General features: G+C 49.6%; 1 protein-coding gene across 1 annotated transcript in view; it reads left to right on the top strand.

Moving 5' to 3' along the window:
* The window catches only part of ncanb (neurocan b), an 84,797-nt gene that overhangs the window by 449 nt on the left and 60,511 nt on the right, over positions 1-23,837 (top strand). Inside the window, exons 2-9 of the mRNA XM_030371736.1 lie at positions 206-374; positions 4,008-4,130; positions 5,162-5,336; positions 9,212-9,339; positions 10,605-10,898; positions 12,198-12,466; positions 13,364-13,760; positions 17,848-19,065. Coding sequence (XP_030227596.1) covers positions 206-374; positions 4,008-4,130; positions 5,162-5,336; positions 9,212-9,339; positions 10,605-10,898; positions 12,198-12,466; positions 13,364-13,760; positions 17,848-19,065 — 2,773 coding nt within the window. The remainder of the gene's footprint in view (positions 1-205; positions 375-4,007; positions 4,131-5,161; positions 5,337-9,211; positions 9,340-10,604; positions 10,899-12,197; positions 12,467-13,363; positions 13,761-17,847; positions 19,066-23,837) is intronic.

Here is a 23,837-nt window from a genome sequence, read left to right as displayed (position 1 = left end):
TCACCCATTCATGCACAGATTCACACACCGACGGTGGTGTCAACCATGCAAGGTGAGCAGTCAGGGCGAGGTGCCTTGCTCAGGTACACCTCGACACGGGGATCGAATGCCTCATTCGTTTTCTCCCGTCCTCACTTCTTCCTCCGTTTCCTCCTTACCTGACGTTCGTCTCTTCTTCCCCCCGCTTCCCCCCTCCGTTCTCCAGGTGAAGAAGGCCTTCCAGGGTCGTGTCACCTTGCCGGGTTACCACGTCAACCGCTACAACGCCAGCCTGGCGCTGAAGGGCCTGCGGTCGAGTGACTCTGGCCTGTACCGCTGCGAGGTAGTGGTGGGCATCAACGACGAGCAGGACACTGTGCCTCTGGAGGTCACAGGTGAGCACCGGACGCGCAGGTGGAGACGATGAGAGTCACGCCGCTAGGACGATAACAAATGATCCTGGTTTTGTAGCGTGATTAGTGTTGGTAATGCCCCTCACTGTGCTGTTTGTACAAGGCGACAAAACGGTAGCCGTTTGGATTCGGGTCAATTCTGGGTTTGGGAGGCTGAAGAGGGAAATATTGATATGCAGAAGAATTTCTGCAGCGGGGCTAGCCGCAAAGGGCCAATCGTGATTCAATTCTTCTTTAATAAACACAACATCATCGTATTGTCCCCTCATGTGGGCTTGCGTAACGAGCAATTAGAGCTATGCCTGCCAAGCTGGCGTGTGGTAAATACAAACCCTTGCTTGTAACGTTGCACAAAGGGTCCTCGTTTTTGCTGTTGTAAATAATGATTCTGGTTAACACAAGCATTGTCCGGGGATGTTTGCTCTCTATGTGTGTGTGTGTGTGTGTGTGTGTGTGTGTGTGTGTGTGTGTGTGTGTGTGTGTGTGTGTGTGTGTGTGTGTGTGTGTGTGTGTGTGTGTGTGTGTGTGTGTGTGCAAGTTTATGTGTGTGCATTAATGTCGACTGCAAGGTATAAAGGTGTGCACATTCACTATCATTGACCCAGGCCACTCAGGGGCTGTTCCTGGAACGTCTCCCTCTAATGAAAGCAATAAGGCTTCAGACCGTCTACACCACGTCCACACTGTGCTACTGAAAAATCATTGCTGGTCAGGCAGAATGGACTAACCCTTTTATTATACTTTTTTTTTTTTATGTCAGGCCTTCTTTGATGATACCATCAAACTGCCCCAAGATGGCTAATTGTAGCGTGACCATAATCGCTGTGTCAAAGTGTTTCAGCGGCCAAGCTCTCCCCACATTCTTTCCAGGTCACTAGCCTCTTTTTAATAATTGGCTATTATCCTAACGACTACAGTGGACGATGCACACATTGCATTAGCCACACTAGGCTGCCTTCATCCGCGGACCCATGCTAATGCGGCTAACGTCGGCTCCGCTGCACGGCTTAACAGCTCTGCGGCCTCCTTCTCTTGTACTTGTGCGGCACGGCGGACACCAGTATCCGCTAGTGTCATCTCCCGTCGAGTGTGACACAGAACCAGCCTTCACTCCATTACCTAGAGACCGAGAGGAAGCTCTCACAGGCTTGTAGGCAAACGTGTGGTGCATATCAAGTCAAGTCAAAGCAATGGTGTTTGTATAGCCCTTAATCACAGTGACATAAGTGGCATATATTTATGACCCCCCCCCCCCCTAACCCTAAGCCCCCCCCCCCCCCCCCCCCCCCAAAGTGCAAGAAAAACTTGTTTAATTAACAAGGTGTAAATCTTGAGAAGAAACGCAGAGTGGGGATACCTCCTTCAGGAGATGGTCAGGAGAGCACATATGCATGGATGCATATGTTCTCTCTCTCTCTCTCTCTCTCTCTCTCCCTCTCTCCCTCTCTCTCTCTCTCTCTCTCTCTCTCTCCCTCTCTCCTCTCTCCCTCTCTCCCTCTCTCTCCCTCTCTCTCTCATGGCTGCATATGGGCCACCACTACATCTCTATAATTACATTGAGGGGGACACTATCTAGGTTTCTCAGGCAGGCAAAGCACCTCATCTTTCTCCACAAGAGCACTTTCTAGTTGCTTGTAAGTGAGACCCCTGGCACCTTGCTGGGGAGATCCTGCCTCCTTCTCCTCTTGAGCAATCGATTAACATGCTATGAAAAGCACTCCTTTGGAAAGAAGAAGAGGATGAAAAAATAACTAGTATGCCATGCCTCCAAAAATAGCCATCTCCAAGGCTAAGCCTTAATTGCTAGTCACGCTACACAGAAGACCACATTCCTCCCTGTGCTAATTCTGCTGAGCGCTTAACGTATTAATTAGGACATATTGGCTCAGCTATATCAATATCATATTAATCCCCAGGACTCTTCACATGGATTCTCGTGTCGTGTGTGAGTGTGTGAGTGTGTGAGTGTGTGTGTGCGTGCGTGCGTGCGTGCGTGCATGCTTGTCTCTTAGCCTTGAAGTCCTCCCCTTTCGCCCGGTCGGCCTGCCAAGACTCTCTCCTTCGCTCTGTCTGTCTGTCTGTCTGTCTGTCTGTCTGTCTGTCTGTCTGTCTGTCTGTCTGTCTGTCTCTCTGTCTATCTGTCTATCTGTCTCTCTGTCTCTCTGGATATGTCTGTAATGACAGACATATCCATTGACATGGTAGACTGTAATCTGGATATTATTCCATCCATACAGTATACCGTATTGGAATATATCACATATATAAGTAGGGAGCCATCTGAAATTCTAGTGTCTCCCAGAGACACTCTTGTTATATTAGCATATTAATGTAATAATGATGGATTAAGGGTCTATCTCATTAATGTGCTTAAAACAATGTTTCTAAAAAAAGGAGCAATTGCGTAATGTCATTAAGTCATAAGTCACTGCGCGTGTGCGTGCGTGCGTGCGTGCGTGCGTGCGTGCGTGTGTCTTTGTGTGTGTCTTTGTGTGTGTCTTTGTGTGTGTCTTCGTGCGTGCAGGGGTGTGTGTCAGCAGAATAATTGCAGGCTCTCTTTGAGAATCAAACACACACTCTCTTCCTCTGGCCATGCCACTAGACAACCCTGCTCTATGTATATGTTATGTACCTTCACATGGACTCTATGGCAGATCGATACTTGGCCGACAGAGGTTTGGGCAAACAGTCACATAGCATAAGGAATTAAGTAGTTCAGTTCAGTAGTGGCTGGGTGTGTGTTTTAAATAGACAAATGGGATTATATGCGCTATGATGCAGATCTGGATCTTAAATTTGAGAAAAGGGGCCGGAGTTTTCCCTCAGTCTTACAAAAGGGCCTGGATGTGTTTTGTCCTGTGCACAAACCAGCTCCGCCGAGTAAAAGCCAGCATGGTTAAAAAACATGGAAGAGGTACAGAAGGCGAGATGGCAAACCTTCAGTGGAAAGGAAAGCAGCTTCCCCATTAAAAACAGAGAACCAACCCAGTGAGATCCTCCGTTCCAAGCAAGGTGCCTAGCCAGCCAGCTAGTGAGCGTCTCTCTGGGGTCCAAGTGTCCCACCGCCTCAGAGGAATAGAAGATGAATACCCGAGGAGAGAAATAAAATGGTGGAAAAGAGAGGAGTGGGAACCGAATCAGAGGATCTCTGCTCCAATTTCTGCGAAGTGGAGCAGGGGAAGATAAACACAGACGACAGAAAGTGTGGCGGAGGGGTGTGTGTGTGTGTGTGTGTGTGTGTGTGTGTGTGTGTGTGTGTGTGTGTGTGTGTGTGTGTGTGTGTGTGTGTGTGTGTGTGTGTGTGTGTGTGTGTGTGTGCAGGCAAATGTGTCCATCATTACAAGCCAAAAATAACAAGCTTGTGTCCATGTTCTTGTGTGTAACGAGAAGACAACCCAGAAAACTTGGCCTCGCTTGGGATCAGCTCCTCATTGCCCCCCTCCCCCCCCTCCCCCCTCTCCTCATTGCCCCCCTCCCCCCTCTTCCCCCTCTCCTCATTGCCCCCCCCCACCTCCCCCGTCCGTGTCTCCATCCCTTCCTTGTGTCTCGGGGGGGCCTCTGTCACTCTCCTGCACAAAGCGGTGTGGCCGCAAAGCAGCGCTGGCTCTCGTGTAGCGAGCTCAGAGGCCTCTGGGGGCCCTCAGGGGCCCCGTGTGAACGGCAGCCAGGGGGTCAGAGGTCGGCGTGGTCGTGTGGCGAAGGGGGAGGAGACGCTGGACACTTCAAACGCCGCGCACGGTGGGAGGGATGGGGTGTAGGGAAAGGCGAGGGTCTCTCAGTCCCCCCGTCTGTTCCGCTCGCTCTCTGTCCGTCCGTCCTGTTTCGAACCTTCATTGTTATCCCTCTCTCATGCCTCTCGTTAGTTTCGGCCCCGGAAGCCGGCAAAGAAAATCAGTGTAATGGTAGCATTGTGGTGTTCCACTGTTTACCGAGCCTCTCTCTCTCTCTCTCTCTCTCTCTCTCTCTCTCTCTCTCTCTCTCTCTCTCTCTCTCGCTCTCGCTCTCGCTCGCTCTCTCTCTCTCTCCCTTGCTATCTTCTTGTTCTGCCAGCGTGAAGCCAAACTGCCTTGACATTGGCCTACGCTGTTTGAAAGAAAACTACAGAAAAACTTCAGAGGAAGGCTAGGCTGGGAATATTTTTAATATACGATGCATCCAATAATAACAACAGATAAACCTAAGTCTTTCTGAGAGCTAAATGAGAGTCATGCACACAAACAGATGCTGAACCCTCTTAATGCAGCACAGAGAGTCATGCAGGGAGGAAATCATGAAGATGCTCAGTTTTAGTCGTTCAAGGTTATGGTCCATATGGTCTGACTGTCCCTCTGTCTGTCATCCTGATTACTCCCTGTCTCTGTCTCTCTCTGTGTGTTTCTCTCTGACTCTTTCTCTCTCACGGCTACTCTTTCGCTCGACGGCGCTCTCTCTCTCTCTCTCTCTCTCTCTCTCTCTCTCTTCTCTCTCTCTCTCTCTCTCTCTCTCTCTCTCTCTCTCTCTCTCTCTCTCTCTCTCTCTCTCTCTCTCTCTCTTCTCTCCCCCATCTTCTCTCTGTCTCTTCTCTCTCTCTCTCTCTCTGTCTCTCTTCTCTCTCTCTCTCTCTCTCTCTCTCTCTCTCTCTCTCTCTCTCTCTCTCTCTCTCTCTCTCTCTCTCTCTCTCTCTCTCTTCTCTCCCCCATCTTCTCTCTCTCTCTCTTCTCTCCCCCATCTTCTCTGTCTCTCTTCTCTCTCTCTCTCTCTCTCTCCCCCCCTCCCTCTCCGTCCTCCAGGTGTGGTCTTCCACTACAGGGCGCCGCACGACCGCTACGCCCTGACCTTCAGCGACGCCAAGAGGGTGTGCACGGAGAACGCCGCCGTCATCGCCACCCCAGAGCAGCTGCACGCCACCTTCGCCGACGGCTACGACAACTGCGACGCCGGCTGGCTGTCCGACCAGAGCGTACGGTGAGCCCTCCTCCAGCTAATTGGATAATACAGCCCATAATACAGCCCATAATACACGGCAGGGATTAACATTGATGTGGCACACACTTGGCGGGAATTCACTTCACACTTTATCGGACTTTACTCACTTGGATGTGGTAATGGTGTACGGACAGTGGTGTAGTCTACGTGATACGCAGGTATACGCCGTACACACAGAAGGAACGCTCCAGGATTTCCGTCTACCCACTTAAAAATGTGCACGGATACGCAACCATCGTTTCGTGACATAACTTTCACTTCAGTGTTTTTTTTTTCCGCAAATACCAGTTGGGTGTAACTGCAATGAAATACTTTTAGCAGGGGAAGTTATCTGCTACGTTCACCATTCAAAATATTCCCCCTGCGCCCTGCCCCTGTCTACTCTGTTACGAAGCCCGAAGAGTCGGGCTTCGGACACTTAAAGAGTCCCAGGCTACATGCTACAATAACATTCAACATTACAAAATGAAAAGCAAACTACCGTATTTCAGTGTTTTAGTTAGTTTTAAGCCTCGCCAAAAATCGACTGCTGTCTCTTCGGTTGACCCTGCAGCAGCAGATGCCACTACCAGTTCTACGGAGACCAGGTCTACGTGTGTGTGTGAGCGTGTGTGTGTGCCCAGCCTTCCCATATTAATGTGTATACCACATAACAAGTACTCGGACTGAGTGTCAGGCTAGGGAATTTACAAACAGGCATCCTCGGTTAGAGTGGAGGGAAAGAAAGTTAGGTAAATGTCAGCCAATATGCAGTTGGTATACACAATTGAAATTCATAAAGTTAATTACTATGCAAATGAGAGTATAGCCAATTCATGGTCATTTTTAAGGTGCAGTAATTTCTGACTTTTACGCAATTCAATGACTGTATGGTATGTTAGATAACAACAGTTAGCGCTAAAATGAGAGCAATTGAAAGAGTGGAACATTAGTCTCTTTTCATCTCCTTCTCATGCACTGGTTAGCCATGGTTGTAGTTCATTCAGTTATTTTGAGTACATTTTGTTCTTGTTTAGCAGGCTATTGCTACTATAGATTCACAAAGGACAACTTGTCATTTTTGTGTTCTATTTGTTCATACTGTTATTAAAACCGATAAGTCTATTCAGCTTTCCATGATTGTTGATAATCGTCACACTCTTAAATCCATGCAGCGGGTTGTAGACCCCTGCGTTAGTGAGTGTGGTGCGACACCCCATAAGCGCCACACGCGTACACGTACCGGCTTGACGGGTGTATACGAGGCTGGGGGGGAATCATCACAGTATACCCACTACAATAAAATAGACTAGACCACTGTGTACGTATTGGATTTATGTCATCGTAACACCCCAGAGAGAGTACCGGATTTATGGGTGATGGCAAATGAATCATTAATAATTAACTCCTTTGATTTTAATTGTCAACCATACAATCAAACATTGATTGAATGGCTTAAGGAAAAGCAGGCAATCATATAGTATGTGTATATATATATATATATATATATATATATATATATATATATATATATATATACATAACCCTCACTTGAAAATAGCTGTTTAAATAGAGAATGACACTTTCTCAGAGGTGGACGTGGAGAGGATGAAAATCAATGATCAGAACATTTACCTCTTAAAATAATGAGGGCTGATTTTTGATTGCAGCTTTGAAAGGTAGCTGTAATTGCCTTTCCATTCACCTGTCATGTGTGTCTCAGGCCTGTTTGGAATTCATGTGTCGTTTTCAAAAGGCATCTCCTCTAATTGAATCCTTATCCTTAAACAGCCAGTCCCAGCTATTACTTCTACCGGGGTTACCTTATCACCGGGTAGAGTTTAAACCCCATTGGCACCCACGAAGTGTCAGAAAATGTCGCTATTCCTTTTTTTTAGTTTTCCTAGACTGCCTATAGGCCTTCTTGCCTCGTTCATTGTTATTAGAATCTTGTTGTCAGTGGGATCTTGATTCTTCCTAACCTTGCAAATCAGAAGAAGAAACAAGCAAAAGTTTGATCGAAAGACAAGTTTGATGCTCCCATGTAGATAATGTTGGACCAGGAAGACATACCGTTGGTAGCTTTGAGATGCAGGAGCGTGAACATTGATAAGCCTCAGTGTGGAAGGCGTAATCATTTAATTACCCTCCTTTACTGTGCCCTGGTGTAGTTTGAATCAATGGACTTGACTTGATCAATGGATCACAGACAAGGCCAAGGCCACTGGAGGAATGCTAGATTCCAGAACATCTCGTAGAATGGCTTCTTGTTCCTTCTCTTTCAGTCCCTCGCTTGCTCTTTCACCCTCTGGCTCTTATTCCCGGTATCCACTGACTCACTCTTCCTCACTCTCTCTCTCTCTCTCTCTCTCTCTCTCTCGCTATATCTCTATCGCGCTCTCTCTCTCTCTCTCTCTCCCTCTCTTTCTCTCTCTCTCTCTCTCTCTCTCTCCCTCTGTCTCTCTTTTTCTTTGACTCTCTCTTTCACCCTCTCACTCTTTCTCATTCTCTCTGTCACTCTCCCTCTCTCCCTCTCCCTCTCTGTCTCTCACCTTCTCGCTCTTTCTCAATCTCTCTGTATCTCACTTCCTTGCTCTTTCTCGCTCTCGCTCTCGCTCTCTCTCTCTCTCTCTCTCTCTCTCTCTCTCTCTCTCTCTCTCTCTCTCGCTCTTGCTCTCACGCTCTCTCTCTCTGCGTAGGTTCAGTGGGCTTTTTTGGCAATGCAAATTCCATTGTTTAGCCAAAAACAACAGATATTGAACAAAAGGCCTACAATGCAATACTGTGATGTTAACATAAACAACAATAACCACAATGATCCATTGATAATGAATGATCATACCCACACACAGCCCAGCCGTGCACACCCTGCACATTTATACACTGCACCTATTTACATAGCAACTTTTTTTTATTACACCCACAAGGTAATAAACCAAACCACTCAACAAAACTATTATTTATGATCCTATATTTGATAGTAACGACTACAAACCAGTATTCAAGCCAGTATTCCCCTGGTGCGCATCCAGAAATTGGAGCAGAGATCCTATCATTCAGTTCCCACTCCCCTCTTTAGTCCTCCATTTTATTTCTCCTCTTGTGTATTTATCTTCTTCTCCTCTGAGGCTGTGGGACGTTTGGACCACAGAGAGATGCTCTCCTGATAGCTTGGGAAGAAGGAGCCACGTTGGTGCTCTGTTTTAATGGGGAAGAGGCTTTCCTTGGCTCACTCTCCCATAGGCTGGTGCCAGGACGTCTCAGGTATAGCGCTGGCTCCAAACTGAGCTGCCAGTGCTCTGCAGGGGAATGGTTTCCTCTCAGCTTCCCTCCACTGGGGATGGTAGCGAATATTGGGTCAATTAATTTACATTTGGTTCAAAGGCGTGTTCCTAAATTGTTTTTACACTGTTATTTCTGCAGCTTTGCCTCCCATCTCATTTGCACAGTCTGGTCTTCCCTCGGGAAGGTTGGTCATACTGCGTCGGCCTGTTTTTTTCTCCCTCTTCTGCTGGGTACTCAGTCACTAAATTTGCATTGTATTCTGGTTGGCTTTTTCGTTGCATAATTTGCCCTTGTTGTTTACTTGTTACAGTTATGTTGCATTCAGGGATTTGTTTAGAAGCTTTGCGATGATCAATGTCTTGTTTATAGAGTGGACTCCACACCTCAAGGGCTATTACTTCAACCCTCTGTATTTCTCTTTATATATTTCCCTCTTCCTCTCCCCATCTCCCCATCCCTCTCTCTTTCCTTATCTCCAACTCACCCCCTCTCTCCTCTCTCCTCGCTCAACTCTCTTCTCTCTCTCCACTCTTTTCTCTCTCTCTCTCCCTTTCCCTCTCTCTGTCTCTACCACTCTTTACCTTCTGCAGGTATCCCATCCAGTCGCCTCGGCCCGGTTGCTACGGCGATCGCGAGGACTCTCCCGGAGTCCGTAACTATGGCGTCAGGTCCCCCGAAGAGCTGTTTGATGTCTACTGCTTCGCTAAGCAACTACAGGGTAAGCCTGAGAGGCGGCCCTCCACCAATCACAGCTTAGTCATGCCTGGGCCCGCTAAGCCTTGGTTAGGCAGTCCCGGAACACCGCAGCCACTGCTTAGTGCAGGGCAGGAACAACCTAAGGACGGGAGGGGATGGATGGGAGGGCCAGAGTGGCGGTAATGAGAGAGGGAGGGAGGGTGGGGAGGAGGGAGGGAGGGAGGGAGGGAGGGAGGGAGGGAGGGAGGAGGAGATGAGAGCTGAGGGTGGATACAGAGTAACAGCCTGCTGCTGGAGGTTTTTTCAGCCGCATGCGAGTTTGAATGAATTAACGGGGCTTGTGCATCGCAACATCACATCACCCCCTCCATACTGGAAGCATGTGAGCTGGAAATGTTAGCTATTATGGTAGTAGTAGGTTTTCGTAAGGCTAGGTTATGATATATTATTATGTAGCATCATTGCAATGATTTTGAGTTAAACAATACAAGTCTCTTAAATACCTTCAACATGGGGGAGCATCCGCAAGAAAAAATCCCATGATGCATTCTGATGGATAAGCCCTAATGTCCCCTGAGAAAATGACAACGCATGCGTCGCACTCGTAGCCAGAATATACGACCGCCGCTCACACGCACAGAAGGAGCCGGACACAAGTGAGGGAAAAAGAGCTAGGCAGAGAGCATCATGCCAACTGCACCACCCAACGCACAGCATGGCAGACGACGCCACAACACAATATAGCCAAAATCAACACACCAAACTCTATCTCCGCCACTCCTCTCCTCTTCTACACCCAACCACCCCCCCACCCCCGCCCCCTACTTACATCTACATTAAGGGCATTTAGCAGACGCTTTTATCCAAAGCATCATTTGTCAGAAGAAAAACAATATATCGCTAGAGCCAAGCACTAACAATTGTCAGGTTAACCCCTTCCCCATATACAACAAAGATATTTAGGATAAGATGCCAGACAATGCTAAGTACTATTTTTAAGTGGAAGGACGTACAACATACAATAGGTGCGTACATTAAGTGCCAGGACATACAAAATACAAAAAGTGCATTCAATAAGTGCCAGGACGTACAACATAAAATAAGTACATAAGAGGGGTGGGGGGGGTAAGAGCTATGCAGTGTCTAGGTGAACTCTGAAGAAGAGAGTCTTGAGTTTTTTTGTGGAAGCTGGTGAGCGACTCCGCGGTCGTGGCACCGGTGGGGAGCTCGTTCCGTCCCCGGCGGTGCCAAAACAGAGTTGTGACCTGCCTCGTGGTCCTCCATCAGGTGAGGTGTTCCACTCGGCGACGCCTGAGAAGCTGAACCTGGCCTCGGCCTCCACCCACTGCCAGACGCTGGGCGCCCGGCTGGCCACGGCGGGCCAGCTGTACCTGGCCTGGCAGGCGGGCCTGGACCGCTGCGACCCGGGCTGGTTGGCGGACGGCAGCGTGCGCTACCCCATCAACGTGCCGCGGAAGCACTGCGGCGGGAACGAGCCCGGCGTGCGCACGGTCTACCACAACGCCGACCGCACCGGCTTCCCGGACACCACGGCGCGCTTCGACGCCTACTGCTTCAGAGGTACCGAGGTCTCAGAGCGCTACACCGGGATCCACTTAGAACGTGTCACTAGAGGACACGTTCTAAGTGGACGCCTTATTATTATTATTCTGGCATTCTACGACATTATCATAGTACATGTTTTCCGGAATGCATAAGTTAGCTCGAAAGTAATTGTGTGACATTTCAGCCCATAGGGTGCATTCACACTTAAATTTACATTTAGGGAATTTAGCAGACGCTTTTTTCCAAAGTGACTTGCAATAAGTACATTTGTCGGAAGAAAGATGCACAATATAACGCTGTCAGTGCAGTCAGGACGGTCATAGAACCAAGTACCAAGCCCCAACAATTGTTAGGTTAACGCATTCCCCAACAAAGATAGCTTTGGGTGCATTGCAAGGCTTGTATGTTGAAGTGCAGCGAAGATAAGCGAACGGGAAAAGGGAGGCAACAAAGGGTGTGGGAGAGAGCGCCAGAGCGTGCGGTTGGGTTTACGTCTCTCCTTGTTATTTAGTTTAATGTGTCGTATCGCACAGCGTGGATGAACAATCATTCAGTCTCCGGTATTTGCATTGTTTCTGTAATTCACTCATCATTAGCATCATAAGTGCGATGTCATGCTATTAAACTGTGACCAGAGCGCAACACTGGCATCAATCATGACAACGAAACCTAATCAGTGCTGGAAATCCAGCGACCACAAACAGATATATATTTGAAACTAGCAATGGCTGCGAGCCTGGATTAATTGTGTTTAACAAGTTTAGTGGCATTTTTTGAGGAATTTAAGTGCATGTGTAACCTCTTTAATGAGGCCTGCACAGCAATTACATGCATATTCCGTAATTAATGTTGGGTCATATTGCGTATTTGCTCCAATAAATGTTTTTATTGTTGAAATTAAATTTGAAAATAAATCAAATAATTACAAGTTGTGAAGACAAAATGACCAGCCTCAGAGTTGGAGAGACTTAAGCAACAATAACATCATTTTCCAATACACTTATCATAATGTTGTCCCTAAGGGACATTTCTATATTGCTGTGGCATAAGTGATTTTTTACCTGTCCAGAAAGAAAATCGATTTACAAAATCCTTCCTTTCTTGTAAGAATAACTCACAAAAAATGATATTACATCCCATGTTACACTCTTGGATTTAATCTTGTTCCCTGGCCTCACTACCGCCGTTTCGGGGGTAGCAATAAATCAGTGTTTTTTTCTTCCTGCAGTTTTTTCACTGCAGCCAATAAAGCAGGTCAAGTGAAAACAGCATATTTGTGCTCCTGGTAAATTGTTAATACGCTCCGTGTTCCAGCCCAGCAGCAAGCAGGGGTCCAGGCTGTGGAGGCGAGGCCAGTGTACGAGACGACGGACCCGGCCACAGACGCGGCGTCGAGTGCGGCCAGAACCCAGCGCACCGCCTTCCGCTTCCCCGCCTGGGCCGACCCGGACCGAACCGGCTTCCCCTCCAACGACGCTGCGGATCGATCGTCTGAGATCTCAGAGGAACACGTTGTGATCCACCTGCCGTCTGCTGAGCTGCTCCAGCAGGACCTGCAGCGATCTGAAGCTGTGCCCATGGACGTGTTAACTAAACAAGACCCCGCCCGAGAGAGCTCCAGATCCCTCAACTCCATCCCTAACCAGGAAGATAGCTCAGAAATGACCCCGAAAAAGACTAACTCCCTGTTTGTCCTGAAAGATAGCTCTGGAAATACCCCTAAAAGCACCAGCTCTCTGCTTAGACCGGAAAGTAACCCTCAAACGAATAGCTCCATGGTTACCCTCGAAAATACCCCTAAAACGACTCTATCCCTGTCGAACCAGGAGGAGAGCACAGAAAATACCCCCCTAAACACTACCTCCGTCATTATCCTCGATGATAGCTCTGAAAATACCCCTCAAACCACTCACTCTATGTCCAACCAGGAAGACAGCTCTGATAGTACCACTAAAACAATTAACTCATTATCCAACCAAGAAGACAGCTCTGATAGTACCCCTCAAACGACTAATTTATTATCCAAGCAAGAAGACAGCTCTGATAGTACCCCTCAAATGACTAATTCATTATCCAACCACGAAGACAACTCTGATAGTACCCCTCGAACCACTAACTCCTTGTCCAACCAGGATGACAGCTCTGAAAATCCCCCCAAAACCACTGACTCTCTGGAAAGCCTGGGGAGAAACAGAGGCTCTGCACATGAAGGAGAAGAAGTTGGAGGAGCCTCCACGGATGCGCCCTCTTTATCTTCTACGGCTTCATCGACCCTCCAGCCCCAGACCAGCAGCAGCATGCTGTCAGAGTTTGTTAACGCCCTGATGAGACCTTTCAGATACTTCACCGGAGGCGAGGAGGGGGGTAAGGAGAAGGAGGAGGGCGACGAGGGGAAGAAGGGTGGGTTTGGGGACAAGGAGAGTGAGGAGGAGGAGGAGGAGGAGAAGGAGAAGAAGGAGGGTGCGGTGGGGGAGAAGGAGAATAAAAGGGAGGAGAAGGAGACTGAGGCTTCTTCTACGAGGGCCGGGGAGAACGAGAGGGAGGAGAAGGAGGCTGAGGGTTCTCCCACCACGGCCTCGGACACCACGGCGCCGGAGAAAAGAGCCAGACTCACTCCGTTCAGAGAGACCACAGGCCTCTTTAAGGCCACGGGGAACAAAGGGGCCGCGGAGAACGCCATCATGGAGCAAACGGGCGGCTCCTCGTCACCGAAGGCGCCAGCGTACACGCTTCACGGCCCGGGGGATGGCCTGTCGGAGCTGGAGAGAGAGGTGATGCCGTCGGTTCCATTAGTGCCTGCCGACCAGACGCCATGGCGTGCTGTGAGCACCACTCAGCTCGGAGTAAAAGCTTCAGGCCCGTCCCTCTCCAACACAGGTAGGAGCTCCTCGTGGTTCTCACCGCTGTAAACTCTCTCTGCTGGCGGCTCTGTGTGGGAGTAAGAGTGGGAGGATATGTGGTTCTGTGGCCGTTAGGTTTTTGTGTGTGTGTGCGTGTGTGTGTGGGGTGTTTTTTTTTGGTGTGTTTGATGACAATTTGTTCATACTGATGTTTATCAGAGAACACACATCAAACCGTTACCACAGCTGGTCTCCCACATTTTTTATTCCAAAACGATTCCTTTTCCATGTTATATTGACTGGAACATTCTGCCTGACGAGAAAAGCAATACATGAGTGTGAAATTGAAAATGCGGTGTGTACAGGAAGGGAACGTTTAAATTATGTGCGACTCCAAATGGACGCTGTCCAGGCTAATGTATGATACTGCCGTTCCCAGTTTGCATCACGCCTGTGTGATAGCCCTAGTGGGTTTATTTTTGGGTTGCTACAATATATTTGTGCAAACTTTGTTTGACCCGGTTCTACATTGTGGATGACAGTTGAGCTTTTCCGTCATAGCCCTAAATATTCTCAGGATAGGAGGCGTGGCGCTATGATGTGGATAATTAACTAATTGATCAGGATATCAGTTGTAAAATTGGGATGATATTCTAAATTCTACATAATAATAAAATATTATATTACTTCGGAGATTTGCTTTGCCGTGCATGGAGCTTGGAGTTAGAAGAGTGCCATCATACGTTGGCTCGTGAAGACTAGTAACTGTGATGAAGAGCTGTACAAACTCACTGGTCATCAGTCAAATCAATCAATTGTCAGCCGAGCCATTTGGTTATAGACCTGGCTATGTGCCTGTTCCCCATTATTGTTAACGTTCAAAAGCACTCCATTCTCAAGCCAGTATTTCTCGTCCTAAGACTACCTTTGGTCTTTCAGAAACAGCCTAGGATGAATTATTGACAACCCATGTAAAGAGGGAAACAGTAATTCCATGAGAAGGAGAAGTTTATACCAAATTACGCTGGTAAATGCGAGAGACAGAGTTTTCCGAACGACTAACCTCGTTCATCACTATGGACCCAACTGTCTGAGAATTCCCTCTGTCTCTAACCAGTACTTGTTCTAAGTTCTCTTCGCTTAGCTTTCATATAAATAAAAAGGTTTCTTGCGATGATTTATGGGATTTGATCGCAGTATGGTAGTGTATTAGAGGTATGCACTGCATTATGCATCCCCCCCCAAAATCAATTTCAGAAATGGTTCTCGGGTATCAGGTTGTTGTACGTTCCCAGGCCCACGGCACCCCCCCCCCCCCTCCTCAATTCGAAATCCCTGGAGAAATTAGGAAGTTATCATGCCCACGGGAGGAGGGACTAAAAGATCCCAACAACGCACCGCTTTCTCAGACGTTCCCCGAGGTGTGGCTCAGTCTGTGCCCTTTACCGTCTGTGTTTGGGCCACGGGCGCAGGCAGACAGGTCTCATCTACCTGCAGCACCGGCGGCACATGCAGTGTGGACTCGAGGCGCAGTGTGAGGCAGGCAGGGTGGGTAGTAATTGATCATCTGATATGAGTTTTTTTTACATAATGTGCTCTGCTCTGACTGTTAAAAGAGGGCAGATTTAGTTAAATTTAATTAAATTCGATGGAGGGGTCCGTGATGTTCGTCAGGCTTAGTTTAGCCTGGATGGTCACAGGATCAACTCTCCCGGTCGCCCTCGTTTCACCCAACTTGAAATGAGAGTTAAGTCTCGCTGCTCTCTCAAACACTGCCATCAACTTACTCCAAATTGGTGTCGGCTTTCAGCCGAAGAAGCATGACAGCTCATCGTGCCGCACAATCGCTCCGGGCAGCTCCCCGGTGTGCGTGTGTCTTACAGTACGTCAACGTCAGGCAGCGTTGGCTTAAAATGAGAACCGCCGTTATTACTTGTCGTTCCCAAGATTCTCCCAGATACAGAAAATAGTTGATCAGGTAGGCAGTTAGGCAGATAAGCATTTTTTTCTTGGTTTAACAGTCAAACACGTAGGTAAGGCACAATTCTCAAAAATAAAGAAAAGTCACTCCGAGTTCAGTGTCGCTCGAGAGAAAGAAGAGAACAACCTGATTTGGGGATTCAGCTATCAGCGATGAGGTTTCATTAATATATATCCTCACAGCCTGGCTCACCTGAAACAGATGCCATCGCCTGCTATTAATGTTTCAAAGACATCTGAAAGTGTCTCTGAGCTTAATGCGCATACAATATTCACAGACCCTATCTAATTCACACTCTTTTGGTGCCGTTCACCTCCATCTTAGTCTCAGCCAATTAGGAGCTGGCTAGCTGCAGGGAGCTGGCAATTATTAGCCAAGCGTGAATGTTCAGCAAGGGAGGGAGGGGAGTGCTTGAAGGGAGAAGACAGGGAAGGACCCAGTGAAAGTTGGGTTCACCCAAATGGCGTATTGATCACTGTAGGCTTTTGCCTTCAATCGCCAGACAGGAGGGTAATGAAATCTACCGTGTAGCAATGAATGAAGCATATTTGATCATGGAAGGGCGGCATGGGGGAACCAGAATTGGAAATATGCCACGAATGAGTTTAATAAAAAGAAAAAGGTACTCGTATTGCCACATTAGCAGCATTTGCACGATACGGCTCTAACGCTTGGAAGAGTCGATATGAATCAGCATGAATTCCGCTCGGTTCAATCAGGCACACACGACTCAGCTCAGCAGACGGCCCTCATTTTGGGATCTACAAAAGTGCCTTGATATGTGAAACCTGTGCACTCATCTAAGAGTTTATTATCGTTTGTTTTGAATCTACCCGTTTACCCTGACGTATCCTCTAAGCAGCACCAACGAAACATCTGTCGAGTTCTTTGTTTTTTGGTCTCTATTAGATGATTCATTATAGGGCTGATCGAACCAGATTAGTGTGTTTAATTATTCCCACCTTCATCCGCCTGAGTACATACCTTTTCAGTTTATTAATAGGGCAATTACGCCTGGCTTCAAGTTACTTATGGAAATTAACCTCGGGCCTCAAAGTCTTATCATAGACGTAAGGAAAAAAACAATCCCTTGAATAATTCACATGCATTTTCATGTTACATGCAGGCACACATTTGCTTAAGTTTTGTGTGCTCTCACTGTCTCTGGGTGATTTGCTCTGTAATGTGTTTGGCTTTGTTATGAAGCGCACATTCCCCGGGGGATCGCTCGCTTACAACAGGCCTTCAGAGCGTGGGCTAGCATCGCCGAGACGTATCGACGACCACGTCTAGGCTGTCATGCCTGTGCTACGCGTAACCCCAGCCCTGTGCCCTGTCACTCTGCCATCAGCGTGGCAGCACTGCCCTAAAAAAAGAAACCTCCAGCCTGGGAGTCACGCAAACATGCAGATGGGTGAATTATTGATGGTGTGGAGACGGGCGTCTGGCACGGCGCTGTAGCGTACGGGGTGCGGAGCGGGGAAGGAACATGCCTGCTCAAGGGCTCCGCGCCGACGCACACAGGAAGTCGTTCTGCCCGCAGCGCTGCCACGGTTTCATCTCGGCCAGCCTCGTCGCAGGAAACACAATTGTAGCCGGAGATTGTTTAGAACAAGGGGTTCCAGGGAGAATTGGATTAGAGAAGAAGAAACTGTGGGATTAATTAGATTATATCCCTCGCTGCTTCGTGTGTGTGTGTGGGTGTGTCGGGGGGGGGGTTGAGGTGTTTGGTTGTGTGTGTTTGTGTGTCTGGGTGTATGTGTATGTGTGTATGGGTGACTTTAATCTTGTTCTGAAAACCTCTAACTGCTTTAGCAGTTTAATATGAAACACCTCTGGTGAAGTGAGCGTCCCCGGTCTAAATTTAGCTCAACACGGTGGGATGCTCGGAGCAAGGCAGCAAAAATGTCTGCCTTCATCACGGACTACCCAGGAGATAAGAGGATAGCTGGCCAAACCCTAAACCTTCTTCCTGTTCGGTGTGATACATGCATTAACGAAACTCTAAAGTTCATGAATAACAACTACAATGAAAGTAACGAGTGTTTTGGCATTGGTATGCACTTATAATATTTATGCGAATAAATATAGCTCTTTTTTTTAATCACTTAATGATGATGTGCTCCCCTTGTACTCCCTCTAGACCTCGTGAACCCCAGTCCCGGTGGGAGGGCGAGGCCCAACGAACCGGTCCAGGTCTCCGGTGCCCCGGGTCCGAGAGGAGGGGCGGACACAGCCCCCGTCCCCAGCGGTCGATTCCGCTGGGCCGTGAACACCGTGCGGGCCTTCAAGCTAGAACCCCCAGGACACGCTGCCACTCACCCGCCGATGGAGGCCAAATCTGGGCCACTGGAAGTCAAGTCCCTGGCGTCCTCCATGCGACAGGACCACCCAGAGGACGACTTCTCTGGGGACGGAAGCCAAGTGACCCCCTGTCCTCCTAAAGGGAGCACCGTGGAGGAGAAGCAGACGGAGGCCAGTGGGGAGGAGGGCGACCCCACCGGTGTGTTCAAGGCGGAGAGCTACACCCGGGACCGCACCACCGTCAGCCTAGACACCGACTCAGAGGCAGCGGGCCCCGGCAGCGAGCCGGCGATCCGGGTGGAGGAACACACGACTCTGACGGCTTACCAGCTCGTACAGCAGCCCAGCGCAGGCCCTGAGGACCCCACCGCCAGGGGCACGGAGCAGGAGGCCCGGGGGGAGATCCTCTTCGTCCAACGGCCCACCGACAACCACATGGCCTCCACCTCCAGCAGGAGGGAGGGCAGTTCTACTTCCTGGTTCACCCCCGTGTTCCGGAAGCAGGGGAGGGATCAGAGCAGGGGCGTGGAGGAGGCCCCGGGTTCCCCGCCCGCCGTCTCCACCGCCGAGGCTTCCGCGGAGCGCCTCACCACGGCCGCCGCGCAAACGACGACGACGACGACGGCCGAAGACCCCGGGATGGAAACGGAGGCGGTCACCGCGGCGACGAGCCCGGGCGGCCGGTCTGCCGAAGAGCTCTCGATCTCCGTTTCGTGGGTTCGGGCCGAGCGGACGGAGAGGACGGCTACGGACACGGCGTACTCGCGGTCGCGCCACTCGTCCACCGGCGGCCAGACGTCCCCGACCCCGGACCCGGCGCTGCCGCCCACCAACGTGTCGGACCCCACGGGGGGACGGGTCACTGGGTCTGAGGCCCGGCCCGCGGTGTCCGAGTCCTTCGTGGTGAGCGGTCGATGGACTCCTCCGGCAATAAAGACCCCGACTCCCAAAGAGAAGGGGGAGGGGGGCCAATCAGAGGCGAGGACGACGGAGACCACCGACCAGAACCCGCTCGGTGCCTTCCTGCCTAATTGGGGCCTGGCATTCAACCCAACAGGTAGGTGGAGTGCCAGAGTCCCTCTATTGTGGCTCATAATTGACTCTGCTATCCCAATTAGCTTGGTGATTATGAGTGACTGTTTAATCAGCCGCTGTTCATCTAATTATGCATTGCAGTCCCTTGAGTCCCGATCCCCCTTCCCCACCCACATCTATCAGTCACAGAGCCGCTTCGCTGAGCAGACACAATGGGACGTCATAATGTTGATAGAGCTTAAGCTTCACAGAGCAGGGTTAATATCAGGGACATCTCGTCTGGTGGGGGCGGCGCTCTCAGAATACTGCTTACTTTCTCTTTCTAGCCCATAATCCACTCCTTTCCTTTGGTTTGGCAACCGCCTCCCTGCTCTTTCAACTTAGAGAGAGAGGGAGAGAGGGAGAGAGGGAGGGAGAGAGAGAGAGAGAGAGAGAGAGAGAGAGAGAGAGAGAGAGAGAGAGAGAGAGAGAGAGAGAGAGAGAGAGAGAGAGAGAGAGAGAGAGAGAGAGAGAGAGAGAGAGAGAGAGAGAGAGAGATTTGAAGCTGACTAGTGAAGTAATTAGCGTTTAAGACCCGGGCACAATTATGTGACTGGAGAAGAAGGGCAGGAATCCTGGTCCCCCACAAATCAATGGTGACGCAAACTACAAGACAGGACTCGTAATGGACTCCAGTCTCGGTCCACCCTCTAGTACTCTCCCAGCCTCGAACACACTTACTCGAACTGAACCCCTTCTATCTGGCCTGCTGCTCCTCTGTCTGCACGTCATGTGCTCCCCATGATAATGAGGCCTCATTGCCCGCCTTCTTGTTGTGGTTGTTGTAATTATTGATTTCAACTGATTGGTGTTTTCCCTCCCCTTTTCTTCAATTATTGGAAAAATCTGAGCTGAAAGAGAGCAGGCTTAATAAATATTCATGCATCTCACCATCGTACCGCTCTCATGTGAGCATTCTCCGGCTTGAGAGATGCATTTTTAATAAGTACTTACACCGGTACTAATTCTTAACTGACACGATGTTCGGGGAGGGAATTTCAGAAGTTGTTTGGATTATTTATATGGTTCACCGTCAACTTGATACGAGACAATTTGGCCATTGGTAACAGACACGCAAAGAGACAAAAATGCCCACACACACACACACACACACACGCACACACACAGAAGGAAGGAAGGATAAATTGAGGTACATGCAGGGAGCTAGCCACAATGGCAATTGCATCCCTGTTAAGATTTCTTTGGGAGACTCTCACTCCGCTGTGATAAAGCTCTGCTAAGTGCACGAGAAAAGCTTCCTATTGCTGACCTTTGGAAGTCTTCAGTGACTGCACGGGGGGGACATTACCGCAGTGGATCTCCCTGCATTAACGCCGAGAGGGAACTGAGAGAGGGAGATGGAAGGAGAGAGAGGGAGAAAGAGGGATATTGTAAAATAGAGAGACAGAGAGAGAGAGGAAGACTTTAAGAGAGAGAAAGAGAGAGAGGAAGACAACGAGAGGGGGAGAGAGAGAGACAAAGTGAGGGAGAGAGGTAGAGTGAGGGACAGAGAGAGGAACCGAGAGAAAGAGAGGGGGACTGTGAGAAAGAGAGAGGGAGAGAGAGAGAGACAGAGAGACAGAGAGACAGAGGGAGGTGAGGGAGAGAGGTGAGCATGCCCTATCTTCTGGGGATGGAGAGGAGTTTATAAACCTCTTTAATCAATGATCAGCGGCTGCACTAATGCAATCCCCCGACCCCCTGGGGAGCAATGACAACCTACTCCATCTCGCACGCTCCCCCCTCTCTCTGTCTCTGTCCTCGCCGCTTGCTCCACGTCTGCCCGGTTCTCCGGTGCACGCACGGCGGCCACCTCGCTCTGTTCGTCGAGCAGGAGAGACCGAGAACACCGCGTCACCGCCTCAAGCCGTACATCACGGGGATAAGGTCCGACGTCCGTGTTTGCTGCTGTACCCACTTCCCACACTGGTGATCACTCACAGACGGCCTCACGCACACGCATGCAAGGCATGTGCGCTTACCCAGACACGCCTGCAAACACACGCGTGCGCACACACAAAACACGAATAGGCACACTCAGTCACACACACACACACGCACACACATACTCACACGCACGCACGTACGCACAGACACAAACAGGCACACGCAGTCACACACTCACACACACCAACGCTGAAACAAATATTGAAACAAACACACACAAACACGGAAATGCACACGCTCAAGCACACAGAAATTCACCCCCAAAAACAGGCAATGAAAACGGAGGATAACGCAACAGCGCATAATCCCTCCAAACCTTATCTTAGGACACACACGCGCAGAACAAACACACAGACACACCGACCCCTACGTATCGGCGGAAGTGCACACTTCCGACAGGTGCCTCGCGTGTTTGAGTGTCTGCTTCCTAAAAATATCAGCGTTGTTTACAGCCGGAGCCAAAGTTTACAAGGTAAACACGCGTAGGATTTACAGAGCGGCTCCACGGGTGTTCAGGGGGGTGGAGGGGAGAGAAGGGGGAGAGGGAGGCTGGCACGGAGCCCTGGGAGGTGAGAGGGAGAGGGAGGCAGAGCGGGGGGGGGGGGGGGGGGGGGAGGGGGGAGTGTATCGTTGCACCGACTGCTTATCCAACCTTCAAATTGCCACCATCAGCATGACACAGTGGCCGAGGGCTGGCAAACAGGAAATGGGATGGCTGTGAGTTATGGCATTCCTGGCGTTCGCTAGGCTCAAGGACCTGGAGATGGATCAAACGTCTTGCCACATCAATAACCTACTACTACCGGGTGTGCCCCCCCCCCCCCCCCCCCCATCATCACTGGGTGGAATTAAGAGATAAGAACGCATCGCGGAACTCCCTGTGTCGGGGCGTAACGTACCTTCTGGTCTGCCATGATTCTCAAAGGATGTTACGGAAGGTCTGCAGAACAAGGTGTCCTAAACCCCCATCAGCCTTACCCACAATGGGAAAAAATCTGCAAAGCGGTCCCTCCTCTTTACACAGAGCCCCTTTTCCTCAATCCCGCCTTTCCAGTGTCTCGCCTCATCCTCGTTCCGACTTCGCCGCCGTCCCTCCTTTCTCTGTTAAATCGCCGTCATTCTGCATTTTTTGCATATCCAACACTCGGCGCTCACTAAAGCTCATCCTATGGCCCGCCGTGTATTAAATGAATGGGATTTGTCAAAGCACAGCCTTGAGGAAGTGTGGGCCCCATTGTGGGCCATGGATAAAGACGCGCCCCTCACATCAAGCTGTGCTGACTGAGCACGAGGGCTTCTCTGTGTGCGTGCCTTTTTAAATCGGGCGAATAACGAAGCAGCCACCGGAGTGAACCGTGGTCGGAGGAGTAAATGCACAGAGACCGGGCGCTAGTGCCATGATGAGAACGCCGGATGGTTTATTTTTTATCACTGTGGGTTATTATTTTCAGTGTTCTACACTAAATCCTTCGGATGAAAAGCCTCGGGAACCGAGTGTGGGGTTTGTGTTTGCTGCGATAGGTTTTTGAGGGAACGTGGCTGAGGTATCTTCCATGAGGATCTCTAAAGCGATGACTTAGCAAGGAGGCTTTGCAGGGACGCTTAAAGCCGAAGGTGACTCGGGTGTAACCACCAGGGTAATTCAGGAGCCGACGGGGGTCAGGAAGTCAGACTCAAGGATACCTACGGGCAGGTCGCCGTCGTCAAGGAGTGGAACTGCAGTACCCCTCAGCCTGGGATCGTGGAGCGGGCTACTAGACTGAACTACCTGGCGTGTAGCCTGGGTAGTAGCTTCGGCGAGCATCAGTATTCACGGGGGAAGCAGTGAAGAGGCCTTACTCACCGCCGTGTTGGCACAGCCGCCTTCGTCATCGAGTGTCTCTGTAGACCGAGTCAAGTACTCGGGATGGAAAGGTCAGCAGGCGCCGCTGTGAGCCATGAGGGAAGAGCTAAATATGTCCCACTCTGTAAGCATTAGTTCACATGCGCAACTTTGGGAGGAGAAAAAGACCAACGGCAATGCAGTGACACATGACATAGAGGCCTGCATTAACCTGCCATTTGGGCCCTGGGGGCTGAGAGGTTTCGTAGGCCCCCTGAGAGGTGATCTTACAATGAAGATGTGTAAATTATTTTCTGACATTTTGCCGTTGCCGACGGGGGGGGGGGGGGGATGGACACCCCCTAGTGGCCACCCCCTAGTGGCCACCTTTTTTCTTGCCTCATGATAGGCCTCTGATCTTTGTAAGCCCCAAACAAAGAAATCACATTGTCTTCGGCCTACGCCGATCGAGGGGCCTACCATGAGCCAGTATTACGTTTTTCAAATTAAAAATATATATATTTTTTTTTTTACTGCATCTCATGATAGGCCCCCTGATCATCGTAGGCCCTGGGGCTTCAGCCCAGGTAAGCCTGTGCATTAAGGCGGCCTGAGACATAAGGCTCATTTCATTGTCTTTCTTAGCGGTAGGAGAGTAATGAAAAGTTACAGTTGAACTATCTCTTTATAACACCACTTAACGCAGCAATAACAGTCTCGATTTTGTTTGATTCTTGATGACAGTAATTACATGCACGGTTTGGCGCAGTGGTGCGTTATCTGAATGGCAAAACCAACCTACTCTTCACTGATTACTGTAGACACACATGCTCAAACGCAGCACATGTTAATGATGAAGAAATGAATTAACTGTGCCAAGAATGACTGACCCTAGTCAGTAGGATAAAAAGTCTCCCGGTTCAATGGGCATACAGTACTACAGAAATCGTCATTTTGGTTATTAAAACATTTTTCTACACACAAAC

Source organism: Gadus morhua, chromosome 12, assembly GCF_902167405.1.
Source record: "Gadus morhua chromosome 12, gadMor3.0, whole genome shotgun sequence".
Taxonomy (NCBI): Eukaryota; Metazoa; Chordata; class Actinopteri; order Gadiformes; family Gadidae; genus Gadus; species Gadus morhua.
The sequence above is the reverse complement of the archived record's forward strand: the minus strand, read 5'-3'. Positions and strand labels throughout refer to the sequence as shown.